At 32.8% G+C, this 24,932-nt stretch overlaps 1 protein-coding gene across 1 annotated transcript; it reads right to left on the bottom strand.

The window, feature by feature from the left end:
• Positions 1-269: 269 nt before the first annotated feature.
• Positions 270-24,288, bottom strand: LOC129230476 (enhancer of filamentation 1-like). Its single transcript, XM_054864877.1, has 4 exons — positions 24,262-24,288; positions 15,342-15,587; positions 6,496-6,610; positions 270-2,284 (listed from the first exon to the last, which is right to left on the bottom strand). Exons 1-4 carry the CDS (start codon positions 24,286-24,288, stop codon positions 270-272), a joined length of 2,403 nt encoding a protein of 800 aa, XP_054720852.1.
• Between the last annotated feature and the right edge of the window lie 644 nt (positions 24,289-24,932).

The following is a 24,932-nucleotide window of genomic DNA, read 5'->3' as shown; positions in this document are numbered from 1 at the left end:
AAGGTTCATTTACAAATTTAACTTATTAAAAAAAAACTATTGAAAGTGATTATTAATTTTCTGTTTTTTGTCAAAGACCCTAAATAAAATAAAAAAATAAAATCAAATAAACATAACATTACTGAACAAAATAACAATACTGTTAAGTAGCACAAATGTGAATAATAAATAAGAACAGTTTTTAGGTAAGAACCTTAGGTCAGATAATCGAGATTTTACTTTGACAAGTTGCCACAACAATTTAAAATTCAACAACAAGATGTACAACTTTAGGATTTTGAAGCTTTCAGAATACACATCTTGAGGGTATTAGCAAGATGGGAGACGTCTACCACGCTATCAACCATTTCCTGAACCGCAACAACGGAAGGAAATTCGGCTGCTGCCTTTTTAGTATTACCCACTAAAGTTTTAAGCGAGTCACATAAACCATTGGAGTTGTGCATTACTTGCGTTTTGAGCTCGGGGTTATTCAAGTTACGATGCACGGTATCTCCAATGTATATTAGCTTGTGCGCCCCTATTACTATGAATTTGCTGTGCCCCACAAACACCTTCGGAGGCTGGTTATTCTTAATGGTCATCAGGAAGGCATCAATGGCATTAGTTAAATGCATGATATGTGTTTCTATCTGCGAACCATAAAACAAAAGAAGCTGCAAATCTTTTTGGTCTAAAGGTGAAATGATCTTCTCGATGATTTCAGGAACATTCTCAGAGTGGCTGACTACCGGCACTTCCGACTGCTTCACGAGTTCGTCGAAAGACTGACACATATCTTTGGGCAGAGCAGCCTTGATGGATTCGTTTTCCCTTTCAACCGCTTCTTTTGACTCTAAATTCACATAATCGTATTCGTTGAAATACTCCCCACTGTGCTGAGTCTTTAACAAACCTGCTGGAGTAGGCGGCAGGGGTCTCTCCTGTAGCTTATTTCCTTGCTTGTCTGAAGAAAGTTTGGCTTTTAAATCTGGCTTAGGAGCTACAGGTGGCTTTACTTTTTCTGAGGTTACCTGGCTTTTAAACAACAGTGTAGAATTCCCTTGTATTAGAGAAGCGATCTGACGAACATCTTCAACGAGATTTCGCGCACAAGCAACCAAAGTATCTAATTCATCCGGCGCATTAGACTCATCAGAATATGCCAACTTTGAAGCAACCCATCTTTTTTCGTCTAATGCTTGAACACAGTTCTTAACAGTAGAACACGATTCTTTTATGGGAACAGTTAGTTTATTTAACTTAAAGCAAAGACTTTTGTCAGCAGCATGGGCAGAATTGGCTAAAGCCCCTCGAGCAAAATTATACAGATCCACCAAGGAGCTCTGTAACCTGTGACACACTGTTTCAATTTCACTTAACTTCGCCTCCATATTCTCATATTTTCTCCATGTTGTGCTAACAAAGCTGAAAAGTTTCGATATAGAACTTTGAACTTCATGCTGGTACTTCATGAGCACCTCAACAGCAGATTCACGGTCCAATAAAAGCTCAGAGCATTCGGAAAAGTCATCTAAACTTTTGTTTTCAGAAAGATTTGAACCGGCAAGAGCAATCTGACCAACTGAATCAACAACATCAGTTTTGGGTATTGGACTAGTATCTCGTACAGCTTGAGGAGGTACGTCATAAACTCCTGCATCTACGCCGAGTTGTACTTTAACTGGTTTTGAAGGAGTATCATAAAACTGTGCTGGCATATTGCTTGAAGGTACATCGTATGTCTCTTGTGTACCACTAGTCTGGTAAGGCACACTGGTAACTGTATTGCGTAATTGTGCCAATCGCGGATCATTTATCGGCTGTGGTTCTGGAGGAATATCGTAGAGATCACCTGGATGTTGCTCCATACTGGAACGATTAGAACCACCAACACTTGAAAGAGATAATGTTTCAATACTTGAATGACTTCCAGAAGGGGATCTGAAAGATGAGCTACCTGATGTGTCACCACTGGAGCGACTAAAAGCTCTGCCATCATAAATGGGAGGACTATTCTTAAATGCAGAGGGTGGAACATCATAATTATCAGATATAGTGATAATATGGGAAATATTATTTCCCACATTCTCTGCAGGTCGGGGTATATCATAAGCATTACTTTGTTCAGCACTTGGGATATCATAGTCATGGATATTAATTGCATCGTTAGAAATAGCTGCATTGGATTTTGGGGAATCGTAGACAGATGCGGCTGGTAGAGGAGATCGACAAGGATGAGGCTTAGGTTCATCATACGCTTCCATTCGAAGAGGTTTCGTAGCTGGAGGAGTATCATAGCTGCCTGAAAGAAAAATGACCAAAATGATTTAAAACTATTTTAAATGCAAAATTAACCAGCTGTTTTAAAAGGAATGAAATTATCGATAAAAATTTTAATGTTTATACAAGAGCATAAACTTTATACTGACAAGCCAACAGATATTCAACAGAAAATTCCAAATAGTAAACAGTAAAGTTAAAATAAAAACACACACATACATAATAAAAATAAATAAATAGATACATGTTCAAACAAAGATTTTTTTGATTCTATTGTTTTCAATTCTAATGGAATTTTTAAGACGCTTATTGTAAAATGTTTATTTATTTTTTTTTTAGGACTTCTTTCCAAAACCAGTTACATGGTTCATACACAAAATTGAAATTTTTTTTTCAAGGAGTATTCAAGGATAAATAAACTTTCTCAAGGACTAGTTAGGACTATTTGAGAGCGCGAACTTTTCTACAATAATAAAATAATATGTTTTGATTTGGTTCCAGTTTGCATAAAAAATTTTTAGCATTAGACAAAATCTTTTACACCACACTATTAAGGATTCAAAATAATATTTAATAGTGTGAGCTGTAGGAATTACATTGACTACCACTGACCTAAAAATAATAACAGAAAAGTCATGTTTTTAATAATTAAAGCCAAATGTAGTATAGAATCAGTAATTTAAAAAAATTCATTTAAAAATTTTACTGCAACTGCAATTAAGAAATATATGATGCGATGCTTTACCAATGCTTATTCGCTTGATGCAAGCCATGAGTTTTGAAGTGCATTTGAGTTTTGCATCTTATTATGCACATTGAAATCATTGTCATTTGTGATTCAAGGCTGCCAATATTTGAACATGCGAAATTTGGCAAATAATGGTGCTAATTGCTGTGGTTAATTATTTCCTAACTGAAATTTAATAAGTTAGTTTAATTTAATAAAAATTAGTTAATGAATTAACTGTTAAAATGAGAAATAAAAAAAAGCAGATTTAATGTTGCATAGCTTCCAACTTTTAAAATAATTGAAAAAAATTTAAAATGCAAAAGGATTGAAAATCTCAAACACTGCTTGCACTTTTCGGCAAAGCAAGAACTCGATGTAGGCAAGTTTTCAAAAATAAGATTTTTATTATATGAGTTACTAATTGTAAAAATTCAGTTAGTGGCAGTCATACTTTTGTAAGTCCAAAAAGTAAGACTGCCACTGTCTAATTTGACGTCTGGTTTTCAGAAAAAAGAAAAAAAAAATCCCAAAGTAATCGAAATTTTATAAAAAAAAAAAACGTTGGTAAGGGTAAAAAATACGATTGATTTGATTGATCTGAGGAACTTTGCAAAAAACGGCAGCAAAAAAAGGTTTGACAAGTTTTTTTTTATGTATTTTTTAAAAATAAATCACAAAATCCAAAGACTAAAGACACATTCTGACGTTTTACAAGGTTTTATAAAAGCACTAGCCGCCTGCGGCGACCAGCTGGTTCGCCTTCTTACGCCATTTGCTTTTCTGTGCAAGCAGTCACCTACGGCGGCTGTTTTGGCTAACTTGTCATTTACCTTTTTACTGCAAGTTTGCCGCCTTCGGCGGCTGTTTAAATAAATTTGGCAGCAGTATTAATTCATCTCTATCTTTTTTTTTGTGCCATTCACATTTTTAAGCGAAGATTGCCGCCTTCTCGGCGGCTATCTACCTTTAAGATCTATCTCTAAATTTTCTTGTCCATCTCTATTTATTTTAACCTCCCCGCCCATTGCCTAATAAAAACAATGATCACTCAAAAAAACCGCTTTTTTTTATCAAAATAGAGCAAAAAAAAAAAAAAAAAAAAAAGCTCAAATTCCCCGTAGTGTGCAAAAAGTAGCGTTTGACGAAGATAAAAAAATCTCGCTGTTTTTATTGAATTAAATTCACACAACTATGAAATGTAACGTAATATAGATACAGCAAAAGGTCCAGCTTGGAGGGGGGGGGGGGGGAGGGATGGAAAAACAAATAAATGCAATCCCTAACTAAAACAAAAAAAGGAAAGAAAAAAAAGCTAGCGCCTGCCTGAAGAACACGTGGTCATCACATCATAAAATGTAGAAGTAAGCTATATAGCAAAAAAAAAATAACATTGCTTGCGATTAAGATTCCATCCATTAAGATTCCATCGTAAATATCGAATCGAAATTCAAGTAGTGACGTCACAGGTATAAAAGATTGAAGAACGCTTTTTTCGAATGATGCGTGAAAAGACATGATGTGTTTGTTCAGCATTAAAAAAATTGTAAAAAAAAAAAAAAATACTATTGCATATATTTAAGATTCTTTTTTTCTGAAGAGGGAGAAATGTTTTTACTACTACCAACTTAAATTTTAGAAATGAGGCTTAGATTCTTCTCGCAGGATGACATTAGAAAAAAATAAAAACCCAGGAAAAAAATGCAAATTAAAGGTTTTTTCAAAAATTCATAAAAAATACAAAAATTGCTCAATCTTCAAAAAATTTTCCATTCATCATATTTAAAATTAAATTTTTCTACACTATAGTATAAAAAAATATTTGTGTGGTGCGATTGGTTCGGGATCTGTGGGGTAAAAAAGACTAAAAAAATGCAAAAAAAAAAAAAAAAAAAAAAAAACACATAAAACATTAAATAACTTTTTTCCAATTAAAATATCAAAAAATCGAAGCCCGAGGTGCACATCTTCGGCAAAAACTGTACCTGTACACCAAATTTCATCTTTCTAGGCCTTACCGTTTTCCTAAGAAGCCCGCCACACACACACACACACACACACAAACATCTTATTTTATTATATGTATAGATACAAACGATGAGTTAGAAATTTTTTAAGATACGGTTGATGTCAAAAATTGTTACCCTTATTCTGTCAGGGATTTTATAGGCTGATTTCCTCTTTTTAAGGGGATTTTTTAGAGAAGTTGTTTTTTCTCAAATGGAGAGCTTTGTGGTTTGCTTCAAGCAACCTCAGTTAATCTCTCCGTCATGTAAGAAGTGAGGCCCAGACTACGTGGGGCAGTTTGAAAGGATTGGGACTTTTAAGGGAGATATGACTTTGTTTAAAAACTGTTATCATAACTCGAATGGGGATTTCTAGGGACTAATGTCCTTAATCTAATCGATATTTTAGATATTGTTATTATTGAAATAGGAAATTTTACACTGAATTTCTCCTCTTTAATTTGGCTGTGTTGAATATGTGATACTTGAAATAGCTTTTATTTTCAAGTTATGAGCTGTTCATAAATGATGCCTCACTTTTTTTTCTCCTATTTTAGAATATTGTAGAATTTTCCCTTTATCAGAAAATGTCACACTAAACCTTACCCTCCTCCCTTTGTCATATGTTACATTATTTTTAATGAATATATTCTAAAAAAAAAGTGTGTGATGTCACACTTCTTGTTCCTTCCTCCCTCCCCATTGTCGCAAACTACCACAATTTCACCCCCCCCCCCTCCCTCAAGAGCATGGTATCCCGTATCCATGGTGGACAGCCCCTTAGACGTGCAATGCAGTTAGTCACTTCTAGGCAGTAGAAGGGGATGGAGGAAATGCCATTTATATATATGCCACTCTCAGACTTTCCTTTTGATAGACTCCCCATTGATCACCTCTTCAAAACCATTTGGGGCACAAGCATAATTTGATATTATTCAGTTCAATGGCACCACAATATATATGTATATATATATATATATATATATATATATATATATATATATATATATATATATATATATATATATATATATATATATATATATATATATATATATATATTGTTTCCAATGGGGCTGTGTAAGAAGCCATTTGGCCTGTACCAGACCTATTGCTCTTGTGCCCTCCTACAAGTCATGAGTCTTTCATGTGACCATGACACAGAGAGTTTTTGATGCCCAGTTTCCACCAGACGGAGGCACCTGGGCTCTCTAAGGCAAAACTGCAGTAGGAGTTTAAGTTTGCCGAGGGAATTCAAAGCAAAGCCTATACCCAAGGGATCTTTTACATGCCGCATAATCATACGATATGGACACTGAAGATTTTCTGCATCTCGAAAATCCATCGACTGGCCACCTCAGGTCAGAACCCGGGTTCAAGGCGCAGAAAGCCAGAGCCTTACCATCATGCCACCAGCCGGCTACACCACAAAATATTTGTCACAGTATATCATATAAAACCATAAATTTGAATTTGAAAAAAGGGGTATGATATTTATACCTTGTAAAGTGTATCTTTGCATAGGTGATTTCGGAGCTTCATGTTTATCATGGAATTTTGATCCCAAAGGCACATCATACAAGTATACTGTTCCAATTTTCTGAGGAGTCACAACCTAGGGGGCAAAAGACAACAAATATTTAATTTCATAATGATATGCCACAAATATTTTTTTTAAAAAATTAATACTTTCTTCCCCTTTTTTTCTTTCTGCAAATAAATGATATTTAGTTATTACAAATTGCATTTTATCTATCACATTTTTATCACCAGGTGATTTCTAAAGTTTTATATTTTCAAAAGAGTGGTAAAATTTGATCTCTTGCAAGCATTAGGCCAATGCATAAATTAAATTTCTACGCTGCATTTCAGAAAAAAAAATCTACTTATCTACAAGAATATGAAACTGACATAACACAGCAGACTTCTTAAAAATCTTATTTTCAAAGAAATTCCTATTTTTTGGCACACAGGTTTTGTTGTATTAATCAAAATTGTAATTAGAATGTATATATTGAAAGTACAGTATGAGACCCCAAGTTCGGAATCTTGAAATCCGAAACTTTTTCCCTTAATTTTTCTTTTTTCTTAAATTAAACCAAAAATTAATTTTTTACCATTTTTTTGTTCAGTTTTAAAAGTTAAAAAATGTCAACATTCGGCAATTACTTGTTGAAAACACATTACTTTCAGTTCAGATTTTTTTAAAAGCGTTTTTTTGATGTTTCGTGTTACGTACGCGTAAATATGCGTTTAGTGCAGCAATCTTTTAACATCCACTTTCGGTTAACGATAATCCTGTTTTTCTTCTCATAAGTATGCAACACAAATCCAATTAATCAAAAATACAAAATTATTTTTAGTAAAATCATGACTTATTTATTGCATCGATAGGCACGTAGCGTAAGTGTCATTTCCATGTCAAGTGATCCAAAGTTTTTTCATCGCATTTTTGTATTTCTTTGAAATTTGGCTCATCGATTGTAACCTTCAAGGTAATAAAAAGTTCAAATTTTTAGAGTTTTATTTCTTTTATTTTTTTATTTATAAAATTTTGATTTTTTTTTAAAAAAAACCTTTTTTTTTTCACGGATGCTTGAACATAAAATAGAAGATAACTCAGCACCAAATATAGATAAAACGATTTGGTAAACAGCATTTAAAGTACATTAGTTGCTGTTTAATATGATATGCAACATAATTAATTTTAAAATAAATTTCATTTTTAAAAATTTAAATTTAAATTTAAAACTTAAATTTTTCAGAAAACATATAACGAATTTTTTTTAAAAAAACCCCAAATTTTTTGTGTATTTTATCTTTACTTGTGCAAAATTTCAAATTGGGATCTCAATGAAATCATATTTTTATGAATTTTTGAATAAAATTTGACTTATGAAAAATGCTATTTTCCAGATTTCATTTAGTTAAATATGGGGTTCTCTTACTGGTGATGGTCTAGTAAGTAGTAAGTAAACATGACTATGCTTGATATGAGCTAGGATGAATTTGTAGATCGGTAAGCCCCCCTCCCCACCTCCCGCCGCACCGACACTTTTATCTTTTTTTTTTTTCAAAACTGTTTTTAAAATTAAAAAAAAAAAAAAAAAAAGCTGGTACGTAAGTGCTGGTAATCATAACAAACGCAACCAAACATCAGAAGTGACTGACGCTCATAAATGGGGGGGGGGGGGGAATCACAAATACTAAAAGTTGGGTAACTTTTAACAGACAAAGAGGATCAGGGTTATACGTACACATACGCCGTTTGTTCTCAAACATTTTTTAGACATATTATGTATATGGTGCATACACATATTTTGCATAATGGATTAATGGGAGTATACCCTCACAAAAATTGATGGGAACATCACTGAATAGAACCACACTCATTTGCACCTTTTTTTTCTTCGGAAAGTGGGATGGTACAGTGAGGGGAAGAGGGAGCAATCTGGAATGAAGCTTAACAACATGGAAGGTTATGCTCAGAAGAGCAAAGTTTGTTTGATCTATAACAGCTTTTAATATATGTATAGATAGATCTCGTTGCATTACTCTCCTTCACAACAAAAATTAAAAAGAAAACAAGCAATAAAGAAAAGAAAAAACAGCTGCACTCCAAATGCTGTCGAAAGACAGTTATGTGTTGACAGACATATGATCTGATACTTTGATTTATTTGTAGTTTTGTGTGAAAAGAAAGGAAAAACATTAAAACAACATGGGGGAAACACTATTTTGCTATGATCTTGGGGCAAACTATTTCTTCCCTTCTTCCAAAATTGAAGGTTGGTGCTGGGGTAGGGGATGAAATGAATCATAGCTTTCCTTATCAGATATTGAATTAATCAAGTACACTTTGTGAAGTTATGATCTAAAAAGAAACCACTGGTCTGAAAAAAAAAAAAGAAAACAAATGGAATAAAATAATTCTCAATTCAATCCCCAGGTAAGGTGTGATACTAGTATAGTGTTAATCACATGTTTGAGTTCGGGGGGGGGGGGGGGGGGTAAACTTCGTTTTGTTTTAACGAATAACATTTACCACACTTTAAAAAGTTTACTATTCAATTTGTTTCATTTTATTTTAATTTTTTACATTTTAAAACTTAAAAAAAAAATATATATATATAATATAATAAAAGGAAAAAACAAGATTTAAAGTGGTGGTGTCGGTGGTGGGAGGGGGGAGCGGGGGTTATCAATCTACAAGTTCATGCCAGTTCATTTCAAGCATAGTCCTCTTTACTTACTACGAATTTGACCATCACCCCCCCCCCTCAGTAAGAGAATCCCATATTTAACTGAATAGAATCTGAGAGAGAGAAAAACATCATTATTTCTTAAGTCAAATTTTCTTCAAAGTCTCATAAATAAAAAAATAAAAGAGATAAAAATCTAAAAATTTGGACTTTTGATTACCTTAAAAGGTACAATCGTTGAGCCTAATTTCAAAGAAATACAAAAATGTGAGTGAAAAAAATTTCTGAAATTTTGGATCACTTGACATGGAATGACCCGTAATAATAAAAAGCAACATCCACATACTGTACACAGCTGCAAATTCCGGATTTGGGGTCCCATACTGTCAAGAGGGAAATACAGGGGTTGTAGATAATTTTGCTTTCAAAAATTAATCGGCTGCAGTTAATTTTGCTAGCAGAAAGTTTGCTACAGCTTCTGGGGGGGGGGGGAGGGGTGATTCAACACTGTATAAATTTTTAAAATTTTAAGATAACAAGTTTTAAAATCTATTCAATGGGCATTAGCGTAGAAGGTGAAGCGTATCCATCGCCCAGATTATCTAGTTACTCATCAGATGGCACAACTGAAACCAATTGCTCTAGTTTAAGCGATGACATCTATTGAATAGCTGGACAACTAGAGCGGTAGATCGGTTGCCTGTAAATATTATTTTGCAAATAAAAAAGAAACCCTACCAATCACAGTATCTTATTACAACTCAGTCACACTAATGGATGGATGTATGCCTTTTCTCTAGGGGAAGGGGGGGGTGGGCGTGTCAGAACTGACATTAAGAAATTAATGTTTTTTTTTCTTCAGAGGGTGTGCTTTCATATGCTTTCCAATACCATTTGCATAATTTACATACATTTTGCCCTCCCTGGAAAAATTCGAAATGACAGGCCTGTTAACGGAGGAAGGGTGAACCTCAGCTAGAACCTTTGGTTGTAAGCCTTATTATCAACCCTCATGACTTTTATGATCCCATGCACATTGCACAACAGTGTCTGCTTCCATCTTTTATGGAACAAGTAGATGGAAAAACATAAAATAAAATATTTTAGTCCGCCCCTCCCTCTTGAAAAAATCATCAGGGACAATAGCTGGTCGTTGGACTGCCCCCCCCCCCCCCCAACGAGTAGATGTTTTTAACGAGTAGTTGTTTTTTTAATGCTTGAATACTCCTACCTTAATTATGAGATCATTTGTTTAAATGTATTTATTTATTATTATTATTTGTTTTAAAGGTTTTGAGGATTTATGTAGGGCTTTTAACCCTGATTTTTATAATAATGTTGTAAAATATTTTCAACGTTTGAAACTTGAGCATAGGTTTTTATTTATATTTAAAAAATATTCTTTGGTTACTCGGGTCAAGCACCCCCCCCCCCCCTCCTCACACTGTGGGGTCTGCAGGTACGCAGATCTGGGACTGATAATTAATCATTTTTCAGAAGCAAGTTAATCAGGGATGACCAAGACCAGGAGGAGGGGAGGGGGCCAATTCGCAGATTGCAACATTGATATTTTAGGGGGTGTTTTTAGGAAGAGTATTTCTTTTTCGGGGGGTCTTGTTATTCAGAGCTGGTTTGAAGTACATGAAACACACCGCCAGCTCAGTCAATTCCAGCCGAGGACTGCAGTTTTGTGCTTATTAGCACTCATCAGCCCGGCATAGGAGTGACCGAGCTGAAGGTGGAAAACCTCTTAAGGAAGATAACCAAAACGTAGAGCATAATTACAGATCGACTTGCTGCTAGACAACTAAAAAGAAATAAACGATAAAATCATTTTAAAAAACAATAGCAGGTTTATATGTCAAATCTGTCCTTGCGGCTTTTTCAACTCGCACTAGGGGGTCCTTTTGGTGTCGAAAAAAAAAAAAAAAAAGCCAAACTTGCAGCTCTTTAGCTCAAACGACCTTCGAGTTGGGAAAAAAAAAACCTGTTTTTTCGATTTAATTTTTTTTTCCATAGTAAAATTCAAAATTAATGAATGGTGATTTTTTTCCCTTATTCTTAGGAATAAAATACATGAAAAAATATTATGGTCATATTTTTTAAACGAAAAGCCGATTTTTGCCGACGGAAATCAAATTTAAATATTTTTTTTTTTCAATGCTTTTCTGGAAAATGTCACTCACTAAACTTGGTCAGAAAATGTCTTTTATACTCCTCTACATTCAAGATTTTTTCAAGTTTTTTTTTTTTTTTTTTTTGAAGTGGTGGAACAATACGAAAAAAATTAAAAAGTAATTTTTTTTTTTTTCATAGTTTAGCATTTCATCAAATTTCATTTTTTTTTATTGCTAAAAATCATACACTATTTTTTTTTAACGAAAACGTAATGTTACCAGTGAAAAAACATAAAGAGAAAACCATAAAAAAACTCAATCATATCCTGCAAAAAATTGTTAGGATTAGATAGAAACGAATCAGTTCAACGGATGTAATCAGCTTTTGGTAATGAAGTCCATCTCGTGCTACTGCATTCAGATAGATGGTTTAAAGAATTTTTCTGAGGTCACAATAAATGATAACTTTATGCAGGATCTGCTTAGTTTTTTATGGTTTTCTTCAAGTTTTTTCTCTGGCAAGATTATATTTTCGGTAAAAAAATTTATTTTTCATGAATTTTTTATTCATGAAAAATAAAAAAGATTTAAATTTGTTTAAACGCAAAATTATGAAGAAAAAAAAACCTTTTAAATTTATTTTTTGTTGTTGCTCCACCATTTCAAAAAATTTGAAAATATCCCGAATGTACTGGAGCATAAGACATTTTCTGACAAAATTTGGTGACTGACTTTCCAGAAAAGCATTGAAAACAATATATTTAAAATTTATTTTTGTCGGCAAAAATCGGCTTTTTATTTAAAAATTATGACCATTATATTTTTTTCATGTATTTATTCCTAAGAATAAAGGGGAAAAATCACCATTTATTAACTTTGAATTTTACTATGAAAAAAAAAAGTTTAAATTGAAAAAACAAGTTCTTTTGAAAAATTCGAAGGTCGTGGCTAATTTTTTTTAAGAGGCACAAAAATGATCCCCCAAGTGCAAGTCGAAAAAGCCGCAAGGGCAAATATGACATAGAAACCCGGCAATTAATGAGAAGGACAAAAAAAAAAAAAAAAAAAAAAAAAAAAAAAAAAATCCAACTGTAGCATGTTGCGAATCAAAGCGGGTTTTCCAGAAATGTTTATTTGTGAAACATTTATTATTTCTTTTCTTTTTTTTTTAAACACAAGCAACGATGAACAAATTAAACGCCTGCTTGCAGAAAAGGCGTCAGGGGCGCACGCTCGTCTGTGGAATGAATAAAAGAGGAAGCATCAGGATGGATCGTCGGCGCCAATTACACATTCCAGCCGAGATGGAACGAAGAAAGCCGTTTTATTCATCTACTCCAGATGTGTTTATCCAAGTCCCCCCCCCCCCTCCATCTCTACTCGGAGAGAAAAATGAGATATTTGGTGGCCTCCTTTGATCAAGCACTTGTACTTAGCGATTTCAAAGTGATGAGTGGATTCAAACATTAAACCTAAGAATATTTTGTTCTGAGCAACTTTTAAGCAAATTAAAAATCCCGGCGGAAACCGCATCGTTAGACTTATATGTTAGTTTCTGTGGAAGAAACTTTGCGATAAGAAAAAGCGTACCAATTATGATAAATATATCACTTACAGTTGAGAACAATGTGGTTTTTCACGGCAGAGTAATATTTAAGAGGTGAAAACAGAAAGAGCTCTTCAGCCTATTACGTTCTTAGGCAACATTGAGAAAAAAATTGTCAAAAAAAGAAATAAAAATTGTAAATTTGTTAATTTTTAAAATTTTTTAAATTATTGTAAAAAAATCTTTTTGAGCTGCAAGTAAATATGAATATTGTGCTAAAAACTTCAATGTTTTTGTTCTGTACGCGTTATTTAGTTGAAATAGATGCAACCCAAGACTACAACTTATAGTCGATGTAACGAGAGTCGGCGTGTCAAGGCCAAATAATTTTCTCACCCTACACCCTTTTCCCTTTCTGGTCCTCACTGTTGTGGTGCTGTGAACTTTTCCCCCACGTTGCTTCTGCAAATGTTATGTGTTGCAGAAGTAACGCAGGAAAAAAGTTCATAGTTCCGTAACCGTGACAACCAGAAGAAATGTTCCATGTAACTTGGAAATTCCAAGCAAAAATTCCATTGTGCGCAAAAAAAAATTCGTTCTTTCGATTCGTATTGATATTTTAACTGTGTTACTAAGCTTTCAGTACCAAAATCACTACAAAATGCTAACTTATGCGTTGTTAATTAATATCTTCAGTAAAAAGTTCTATAACAACCAGGGTTGTTTGGTTTAAACCAAGTGTTTTTTTTTTTTTAAACTTTATCGTTTTCCCAAAATGTTTTCATAAGTTTTACACATTATTGCAAAGAGGAATATCTAATTGATGCAAAGTAACAAACAGAGCTTTATTAATTACAGATTTAATAAATTTAGAAACTTAATAGTTTTTAAGGTAATGCAAGTTTGATAAATAAGTTTTCTTTTTTTTTTTTTTTTTAAATAAATGCAGTTTTCCTATTAGGGACATAAATATACAAGGCAGACCAACTAAGTTTTTCTAGAATTACATGGAGAAAAAATTCAAGTAGCTCTTTTTTTTTATTTATTCAATTATCATTATTTTTCTTTTGCATATCAAAATAGTGCATAAAGCATATTTTAACCAAAACTTCATTTACTACCTAATTTGCTTGATTACTTAAGATTTATTGAGATAGATTATGTACCACTAAAGCGATGCATAGTGTGTAGGAATTTTAACACTAGAATATTTAAATAACAAGAGAAAAAAAAAAAACTAATGAAGTCCAAGAACACTTAGAGTAGGCATAAAATTGTGCTAATACCTGCACACTGTTTGCATCTCCGATAGAGGATGCAGTCAGAACAAGAAAAAAAACTATATAAATTATAAAAACAGAAAATATTCTTTAACTCAGTGCTCTTATTTAAAAAAAAAAAAAGTAACGCAAAATTTTCGCCTTTCAAAGAGGACTTTTTTTTTATTTTAATCCCAACATAATAAAAGAAGTCTCACGTATGAATGGTGGAAGAAAAACAAATATTAACTTTTATTTCAGTCTTCATTATTAAAGTATGTTAAAAGAGTATTTTCATACTAAGACTTTTAATTATTATTATTATTATTTTTTTTTTTTTGTGATAAAAAATTGTATTCCTAATTGCATTAAACCAGGAGAAATAATGTCAACGATGGGAAACATAATGTTTTTCTTAAAACCTACTTGTCCTGTTTCGATAATTGTTGTCACTGATACATTAGTTAAATAAATTACATGATTTGTAACTTTTTTTTTTTAAATTTTAAATCTTTAAACAAAATACGCTTTGATCTTTTGGTTTTTAAAGTTATGTAATGTACATCAGACTTGTGATTCATTTGTAGATACTGCAAAATACTTTCCATGTTTAAGAATGCGTGATTTCAACTTAACTTTTTTTTATTTATTGTAGATAGCTATGCTTATGAAGAAATTTATTTGCAAGAATTTATTCTTAGTCATTTGTAATTAATAATGTCTGAACTATCTCAGTAAATTATTCCTTTGATTATTTATACCAAGCCCCATTTGCATATCATATTTTTATAGTTAAAGGTTTTCAAACAATACTCTCCTATACAAATCTCTACGTATGAGGAAACGAAATTACAACATTTTACTCTTAATTATTTAATTAATTACTAAGAAATTAGGTACAAATATGAATATTAAACATTCCTTAACAGTTAATTGATAAAATCTTCATGATTTTCTTAAAATAAGTTTTTTTTCTTACAAATAGTGTTCAAAACAAATAAACCCGGTTTAAACAAAATAAAATAAAATCAAACAAAATAAAAGGTTAAATTTTTTTTTCCAAAAAAAAAAAAAAAAAAACGGGTTTTTTTTATTAACCCTGATAACAACGCAAACCGTCTTTCCTCACTCTTATTTGAGCAAATGGAACCGTTCAAACCTCACGGCTAGGAAGACAACTTATTAGAGCCAGACTATACGTAGAGATACGAACGAAAAGCACCTTGTTGGGATTGGCCGCCCAGGAGCGACGCATCGCATGCTCTGAATCGTTGCCATCGTACATGCCGGGCAGAAGGCGCAGACGGTTTCCGGGGGCTATGCCTTGCCGACCCCGCAGCGAGCACATCCACCAGCCCTCCAGTCCGGCAGTGTTCTGTTCCAGCACAGTCAGGATGTCGCCGCGCCGGAAGGCCAACTCGTCCGGACTCTCGGCGGCATTGTCGTACAACGCCTTGGCTAGGCAGTGCTGAAAGAGAAATATGTATTTAATTAAATAAAATTCAACAAAAATAAATATTTTTTTTTTTTGTTTCTCAAAAGTATACAAATACACAAGCTGTAGTGGTCTACATCGAAAATAAAAGTTGTGTCTAGTGACGAATGTTCAACAAAATTAAATTTAGACTTCATCTTTTGAATATTTTTTTTAATCCCCCCCCCCCCAAAAAAAAACTTATGTGAATTTCTCAGCATCCAAAGATCTTTGTGCCAAATTTGGTGAAGATCCGAAGCAAACTGTGGATTTGCTTTATTAACACCCACACGCGCGCCGCCATTTTTATTCAAATTGATTTCTACTGAAAAGTTTAAAAAATAAATTAAAAAAATATAACAAGCTTTTGAATGTATAGTGCACCCTGCACCTTAGCATTGTTGGCGCTCAGTTAGAAGAGTCAAAAACATCTAATTCGTAGGAAATGGAAAGGACAATAAACGCGATAAGAAAATCAGGATTTCTACAGGCGCGAGTTTTTTTTTCTGAAAATTATTTGTTACAGCAAACAAACGAACGCTTCCCGAAAAAAAGAATTTGTTTCGCCAGCGCTTCAATAAAGTAACCCATGCTTATCTGGAAGTGGAAGCGTTCAATGCCAAGAACCCAACAATCCTGAGCAGCACTATCAATGCTGATTTCATTTTTAGCCTAAAACTTTTTACTTTTACTTACTCGTAAAAGTAAATAAAAAAAGAAAAAAGCATGAAAGAAAGGTTTCCCAAACTAATTTATGTTTTAAAACATACAAGTTACTCGTGATAAAGAACCCAATATGTGTTTTCGATCCTTGTTTTCGATTATTGGCATAGATGAGGATAAAAATCCTAAGAAAGCAATGACAGTGGATAAATTTCATGCTTGCTTTAGAGAAGCGTTGATTCAAAATTTTTATTATAATTACTATTAATATTGATGCTGTTGTAAGGCAACAAAATTTGTAACATTGGGTTTTGTATCTGAACGTTTGGGGAAACGACACCATTTCTCGTAAAACGATAACTAGGGCTTAAACTTAAAATTTTTTTTTTTTTTTCAAAGAAGGTAAGAACGCTTTACAACTGCGCCTTTCAAAATTCATTTCAATTTCTGCAATAATATACTTTCAAAAAAAAAAAAAAAAAAATAAATAAATAAATAAATAAATAAATAAAATTGGTCAAGACGTTTTTTACAACGTAACTAAAATTTATACTACTGTGCAAACAAACACGACAAATCGAACAGGATTAAATGTCGAACAACAAAGAAAGGAGGGAATACGTTTTCTTTTTTAATTGAATTTTTATCTGCATGGGAATCAGTTTGCTGAGACGACCACTTTTGAAGAGTACCCGGGACTTGAGCGTTTCCGGAATTCGCCATCGGCCATAACAGAGAAATTATTTTGCAAGGGCTCTTGAAAAGTGCTTCAACTTTCCCACAGAGCTGATGAGTGAGCAAAATCTTAGTAATCGATTGATCTCAAATAGTTACGCACTCCGTCAGGCCAAAAACCATACTGGTCGTTAGAAAAGAGTAAGTTTTATATTTTGTGTTAAAAATTAAAAAACAAATGACTTTAATAGCAATACAAAATTTGCTTTTTATTTTCGGCAAAGAAGCCCTGTTTCAATGCAGAAAAATATGAGTTGTTGCGAGAAGAAAAAAGAAGGGGGCGGGGGGGGGGGCGCTAAAAGCTTAAAATGCAAGTTTTTCAAAAAAAAAAAAAAATATGAATCTGTATCATATATGTACACGTTAATTTGCACCCATTATTATCCAATACTCCCAGACTTGGATACCCGTGGAACTGAAGGGAAAATAATACAGGTTGTTTGCAATGTCTTGCACTGACATATATATATATATATATATATATATATATATAATATATATATATATATATATATATATATATATATATATATATATATATATATATTGTTACGAGTTCAGCCATTTCAAGAAATTCTTTAATTACGACACAGTTCTTGAGAAAACACAGGATTTATTTACAATTACGTACAAGAAATATCCTTAGCAACTGTTAAATTAACCATAGCAATTAAGCAAATATCAATTAATACCGTAAAATCAATGGTCCCACACGTATTCACATCAAAATACGCAAAACCACAGCGCAAACGCTAATACACACTTCCAGCGGAACGCTGAAAACGAGACTCCACCAGTTAGAAAACAAACAGACTCCCCTATTAACAAGACGCCGGACGTTTTATACCGAGCGAAGGAATATCTAGAAAATCCTAGAAAGTTTTGCAAATTTCTAATATTTTCTTTTTATTCTATTCACAAATCTTATCGTTCAGAAATGGGGGGACCGTATACTTCATTCGAATGTAAGAGGGGGGGGGTTGTATATTCTTTACAAGAAACTATTTACAGGTTAAGTTACTACAATAGTTTTAGATGAAGAATAATGGAACAAATGTCAAATTTAGCCAGATTACAACAAATATGTTAAAATTCATAGAAAATTAAGCAATACGTTTTTTTTGGAGGGGGGGGGGGGAGGGGTCAAAAATATTCCTAGGCTGAGATACAGGCTGTCAAAGATGGCGGTCCTGTCAAGATTTCTCACTTGGGATTTTCGTCAAAATCTTTAAGGTACATTATCTCAGGAACGGTAGAACAGATTTTGTTGCGGTTTGTTTTATTTAAAGGATATTTTTTCTTGTTTAAAAAAATATGCAACATTGTGAAATATGTGCTTTAGCTTTTTTTCCCACAGTCTTTTGGAAAAAAAGTTTAAAATAATGTTTTTGATTTTTCTCAAATATGTACTAATAAACTGTAAAAAAATGAAAATTTTTGAAATTGATACATATGAGAAAAATTAAAACATTACTTTAAACTTTTTTTTTTCAATAGACAGTGGAAAAAAAACTAAAGCACATATTTCAAAATGTGGCATAGTTTTTTAAACAAGAAAAAATATCCTTTTAAATAAAACAAACCGCAACAAAATATATTCTACCGTTCCTGAGGTAATGTACTTTAAAGATTTTCACGAAAATCCCAAGTGAGAAATCATGACAGGACCGCCATCTTTGACGCCTGTATCTCGACCCAGAAATTTATTTGGGCAAAACCAAAAAAACGTATTTCTAAATTCAAAAAATTCCGAGACCATCATGTTACAGCCCTTGTTAAATTAACATGGATTCTACCATATATATATATATATATATATATATATATATATATATATATATATATATATATATATATATATATATATATATATATTATATATATATATATATATATATATATATATATATCATAAAAACCAACAACTAGGGAGGGGTGATTGACTCTCAAAAGCCTCTCTCGGTGCCCCTGGAAGTTTTTATTTTTCTTTTTTTTCCCTCATAGACCGTATTTTTCGATTCCCATATTTGCGCTACCTACACGCCTAAAGCTAATATCGTACCAACGAGGAAAAACTGATCACACTTGTCCGAAAATGGAGGTAAAGCGTCATAATATTGACAATCTGTGTTAATAAAATAGCTTGGGGGGGGGGGGACTGTCAAACGCTTCCCCTGGCGCCCCTGGAAATCCTCCCTCCCATAAACGCTGATTTATGATTTTTTCCATATTAGAGCGACCTACACGCCTTTAGCAAATATTGTACCAACGGGGGAAAAACTTGATGATATGAAAATCAGAATAAAAAGAATTACATGCATAAAACTAACATACTCTTTCTTAAATAAATTTTCTTTATGAATGCAAGACTTTATGAACAGCATGTTCTTTAATGTGATTAAAGTTGTATTAGAATTTTATTCCTAAGATTTCTGTCTGCTTGTAATTTTGAGCAATAAATGTTTTAACAAAAATGATTAAAAAAAAGTTAAAAAATTTTAACAGCTGTCCCCCCCCCTCCCCCAAGAAAATGATTGGCATGTCTCTCAATTGTAATGTGTTTGTGAAACTTTTTGTTGAAATTATTCGGTTGTCGAGTTTTCGAATTGTATCGAAAAATCTCAAGTTCAAAGCATTCACTTCAGCAGACAATTATTTTTATCGTCGAGATAATGAGTATCAGCCTCTCTAAACAAATGTTAAAAATAAGAATATTACTGCAGAAACAGATAACCTTAAAATTTGCGTTTCTGAAGCTTGTGAGAGCCTCAGAAACATCGAGAAGAAATTCGTTTTTTGGACTTAGCTGACATTGGATAAAGGGATTTTTTTCGAAAAATAAGATTTTCATTGAATTGTATTGATTTTTTAAAAACATTTGACAAGAGGGTGTAAAATTATATTTAGAAAAAAAAATGTAAATAAGAAAATGCTCCCTCTTCCCATCTCCCCTCCAAAATAAATAAATGAATAAATACGTAACAAAATAAAAATTTGTATATACGACATCCCTTTTTTTTCCAAAATTTATTATCCCCCCCCCCCTTCTTTTCACAAAGCATCACGTCACCCCTTGACGACTACTTGCAGGTATCACGCTACTTTTCACAAACATACTTTTATAAAAAAAAAAGTGATGTCACACTTGTTACCCAGGGGTGCGATCGAACCCCGCGCGATGCCCCCCCCCCCCCTTCCCAAATACTGCGGCGCGGACTAACCCCTCCCCAGAATCAGAGTCCCTCCAAAAAGAGAAAAATGTCCCGAAAAACACCCTCCTTAAAATTTCAATGGCACCAGTGCGTCATGAACCCCCCCTCCCACTCCCCAAACCATCAAATACATTATCGATCCAAACTGTGTTCAATAACTATTTTCAAGCGTTCAGAAATGCCGCTGTTGTTCCATCAAAGATCTTATATTCACTTAAACGAGCGAATAGTTCTTGGTACAATCACAGGTATTTTGCAGATTAAGAAGAAGGAAATTGGAAAAATAAAACAATTTTTGGCACTTGAACGGTTCAGCTTTACAATCAGGGTTTGAAAATATCACGATATTTTCGAAAATATCCGATATTATGATATATATATCGGATATTTTGATATATATCCGATATTTTCAAATAGCACAAACTAAAGTCTTCAAAATAGTAAATGCATCCTCAAATCACTCTTAATTTTGTTATATTATAATTACAATGTGTAGACTTAAAACTAAGAATTCTTTCATTATTTATATCTAAATTTTCATTTTGCATTTCTATAAATTTTAATGAAATTAATTTAGCATCGGCTGTTTTACGTGAAATACACCGCCAGCTCAGTCATTTCCAGCCGAGGACTGCAGTTTCGTGCTTATTAGCACTCATCAGCCCGGCATAGGAAAGTGACTGAACTGGAGATGGAAAACCTCTTATGGAAGCCAAGAGTGCGAAACAAACTAGTAGCTAATATAGAATTAGCAGACCAGACGAGTGACCGAAGCAATGGTTCGGTTCAACTCGAAGATTGAACGCGAGGCAAGGTATATTCAGTAAATTACTGTATTATTCAGTAAATTATTACGGCTGTTTTACTCATTTTTCTTCTGTTAGCTACTTTTACACTTATATATGATTCAGAAATAAATAATATATATTAGTCAGTGCACAGTCATTAGACATTTTCATTTTTTCTGAGCAATGTTTAATAAATAATTAGGCACTTTTAAATATGAATTAAAATTGTTACATTACTAATAATTTTATGAATACAAAATACAAGTAAAAAAAGAATATTATATTACTTTGTTATATTAATGATGTATTCATCATAAAAATATAGTACATAACTTTTATTAATAAATGAACAATATTACTATGATTAATATGCTTTTTATATTGAAAATACCATAGTTGAAAAAATAAATATCAAAATATCATGATATTTTCAAAATAAATATCGGATATTTTTTGTGACATATATCATGATATATATCGACTGATATGTATCGGCAAACTCTGTTACAATAAATCACTTCATGAATCAAATGTAAAAGATTGCAGAAATTTTTTCAATTCATCAATTATATTTGAAAGTACATATTTGAAATACCACTTTTATTTCATTGTCTACTTAATTAACCAGTAACGTTTATGTCCCAGCAAGTGTCTCATAGAGTTGGTGCTTTTTATTCACACTCATACAATTTCAGAAATTTTTCGTACCCCAAGCCCTAAATTATTTATCATACCCCCCCCCCTTAAATTGTAGTCTGTATTCGCCCCTGCCCCCTTCCTCTCCCTCATCAAAAACTCCCGATTTCACGAATCCTTCTTCCCCTTGATGCGTAACATCATTGGTGGATATGTTATTACACCTTTATATGTTATTACACTTAATGTTATCCACACAGCATCATATGTTTTTTGTTTTTTTAATATTTAAATTTTTAAACTTTCATTGATAAACGGCATTTCTCAAACGTTTTAGATTCCGTTCCTCTTTGAGCAGTGCCATAAAAAATGGATGATTTTCCTAAGACGGGAAAACACTAGCTGGCGCCTCAATGGCATCCCTAATTATACACAAGTAGAAAGTTGGAAAGGAAAAAAAAAAAAAAAAGAGAGAGAGAGAGAGAGAGAGAGAAGAAATGCTTCCCAAACGGATGTGTGGTCGGGTCAGACGATATCATAATTGGATCATAATAAATCATGCGAAACAACATGAATCCCCATGAAAACGCAACCGTAAAATTACAGATAATTACTATTTAAAAGTTACCAAGAGTTCAACATTTTTCGTGTACTATTGTGAGGTTAGTGCGATGCTTTTCTACCACCTTCCAAAACAGAAAATATAAAATTAAACCAAACAATAATAATATCGCTCATGTGAAAGAAAAGTGCCACAATACGAAGAAATGAAATTTTACAGAAGAAGTGTTTGAAGTTGAACTCTTTAGGCTGCTGAAGAGTTCAACTTCAAACGCAGTAAGAAAAGTAGGTTTGCTGTGTTCTCCAGTGGTTTATATTGGAACAAAAAAAATCTGTTTTTATTTTCCAAAGAAGATAACGTCATTTGAAGGCCTTTAAGCCCAAAAAAAAAAAAATAAATAAATAAATAAATAAATAAATAAATAAATAAAAATTTCGTATTGTGGCCCTGTTCTTTCAAATGAGCAATATATGGAAAGTCATCGACTCCAAATCTTGGAATTTTAATCCATTGGCTCCTTTACCCCAAAAAACAACCCAACTCCGATCCAGCTATTCTACTTGCCCGAGCAAAGGCGTCCATATGGGGGGGGGGGGGGGGCAAGTGGGGGCTCAAGCCCCCCCCCCCCCCTTTGAAATTAGAACTTCCTTGCGTTTAGTACTTTTTTCTTTGCAAAAATGCAAAAACATTTCTTCTCCTGCAATTAATGAATAACTTATTAAAGATGTCAAATTTTAATAACTCTAATCTGTACTGAAAACGGTTTCTATGGGAAAATATCCTGCTAAACCATGGGGAAAATATCTGAGCCCCCCCCCCCCCCTAAAATTTTGCATATGGGCGCGAGCATTTAAACCCGATAAACGAATTAAATTGATATGGAGGGGTGCGGAATTAGCCAGGTGCATATAAAAATATTAAAAATAAGGTAAAATATAAAGAGACAAAAACTCTTAAAAAAAAAAAAAAGCTCAAAGTTACATGGCATCAAAATTTCGTAAAATCTTCTGCATTTAAAACAATTATTTGAATAAAATAGTAAATGTTTTACCTAAATTGAAGAGGGAGAAGAGACAGTATAATATTACATATTATAATTATTATTTTTAAGTTAAAAAAAATAAATACAATCGAGCCCGCTTAATGGAATAGGTAATTTGCCAGGAAAAATTATTCTAATAAGCGGGATATTCCATTGTCCGGGATAAAAATGACACACTTCAACGGTGTAGTACATTGGAATTTTATTACATTAAGCAGGATATTTTATTATCCGATATTCCATTAAGCGGGCTCGACTGTATACGCACTTTTTCCCACAACAGTAGATCTTATGTTGGAAATTGAATTTTATAACGGATGTATTATGCACTTATTATTTACATTAGAAATCGAATTTTCAGTACCTAATCTGTATTAATGTTTCTTTTCCTGTGAAGTTCGAAATTTCATACTTAGTTATTAAGTTCACATAGCACAAGTTACACAAACGAAAACCAAAGAATAAAAATTAAAAAAAAGCCAATCCCCTCAAAACATAACAGTCAAGGCTGTTCTTGAAAAAAAAACACACAATAAGGAAATACAGGAAATAAAAAAAAAGTCCTTTTAAAAAACATCATGCAGTACACAAGAAGCCCGAAAAATGTGCGTGGGGAGGAAACGGAATTCCTTTTGAAGAGCTCCACGGTGAAATGTTGAAATATGAATTTTTCATGTGGATTTCCCGCGGTCGACTGGGATTTAGACTGGGGTACAAATTTCCCTGGTGATAGAACTTTCGACAAAAGGACAATTGGAAAATAAAGAAGGGAGTTCCGAAAGTTAAAATAAATTTTTGATATTCAACGCAGAATCGGACATATATCGGCAGGGTGTAATTTAATCGATTTCCACATGGTGAAACATTATGGTTTGGAATGTTTCCCATCCTTTTGAGCAAGCGGGGCTGCAAAATCGTCGGCTTTTGAAAAACATATATAACCACACATGCAAAAGAAAATAAGAGAAACAATTAGATAGAATTTAAAAAAATTAATGTACTAGACACAAGTATAATTAATGCAAAATACACATGAATGCGTTTTATCATTGAACATTTTTTGTATTTTAAGAGTTAGTAAGAAGAAAAATAATTACCAGCATACGCTATTTATTTATTGTCAGAAGTTCTAACCGTTTGAAATTTTAGAAATTTATCGTGCTTTTGCATAAAACGAAACGTAAGCAGTTACTAAATACTAACACGAATAATATACAAGCTGTGGCCCCCAAAGTCTATGGAAATCGGCAGCGGTAACTCTGTTTTGAGCCGTAAAAAGTTTTTTTTTCCCCCTTTCACTTAAACTAGCTTCGTTCTCAATAATGGTAAAATTATTTTTTAAAGGAAACAAAAATATTTTTAATTTTTATTACGAACAACCTAAACATACAGAAAACATAGAGAAAAGATTGAATAAATTTGTTTTCTATCTCAATTACATTTTCATGGTTTAAAATTTCGACAAATTTCAACAACTTGTGGGGGGAGAATCCGCATTATTCACATACTACTGAACAGTGCAAATCAAAGAGCCATGGAGTCATATTTCTAAAATTATTTACATTACAAAACTTTTTCAGTCTATCGTATAATGCGAAATTAGGAATGGTTTAATGAAATTTGTTTGAAACGCAATCGGAAGATTTCCAGCAGAAACCTACATAACATAATTTTACACGCATTTAATTTCCATGCGATGAG

This window comes from Uloborus diversus, chromosome 9, assembly GCF_026930045.1.
Source record: "Uloborus diversus isolate 005 chromosome 9, Udiv.v.3.1, whole genome shotgun sequence".
NCBI classification, from domain to species: domain Eukaryota; kingdom Metazoa; phylum Arthropoda; class Arachnida; order Araneae; family Uloboridae; genus Uloborus; species Uloborus diversus.
Note: the sequence above shows the minus strand (reverse complement) of the source record. Positions and strands in the feature narration are given on the sequence as shown.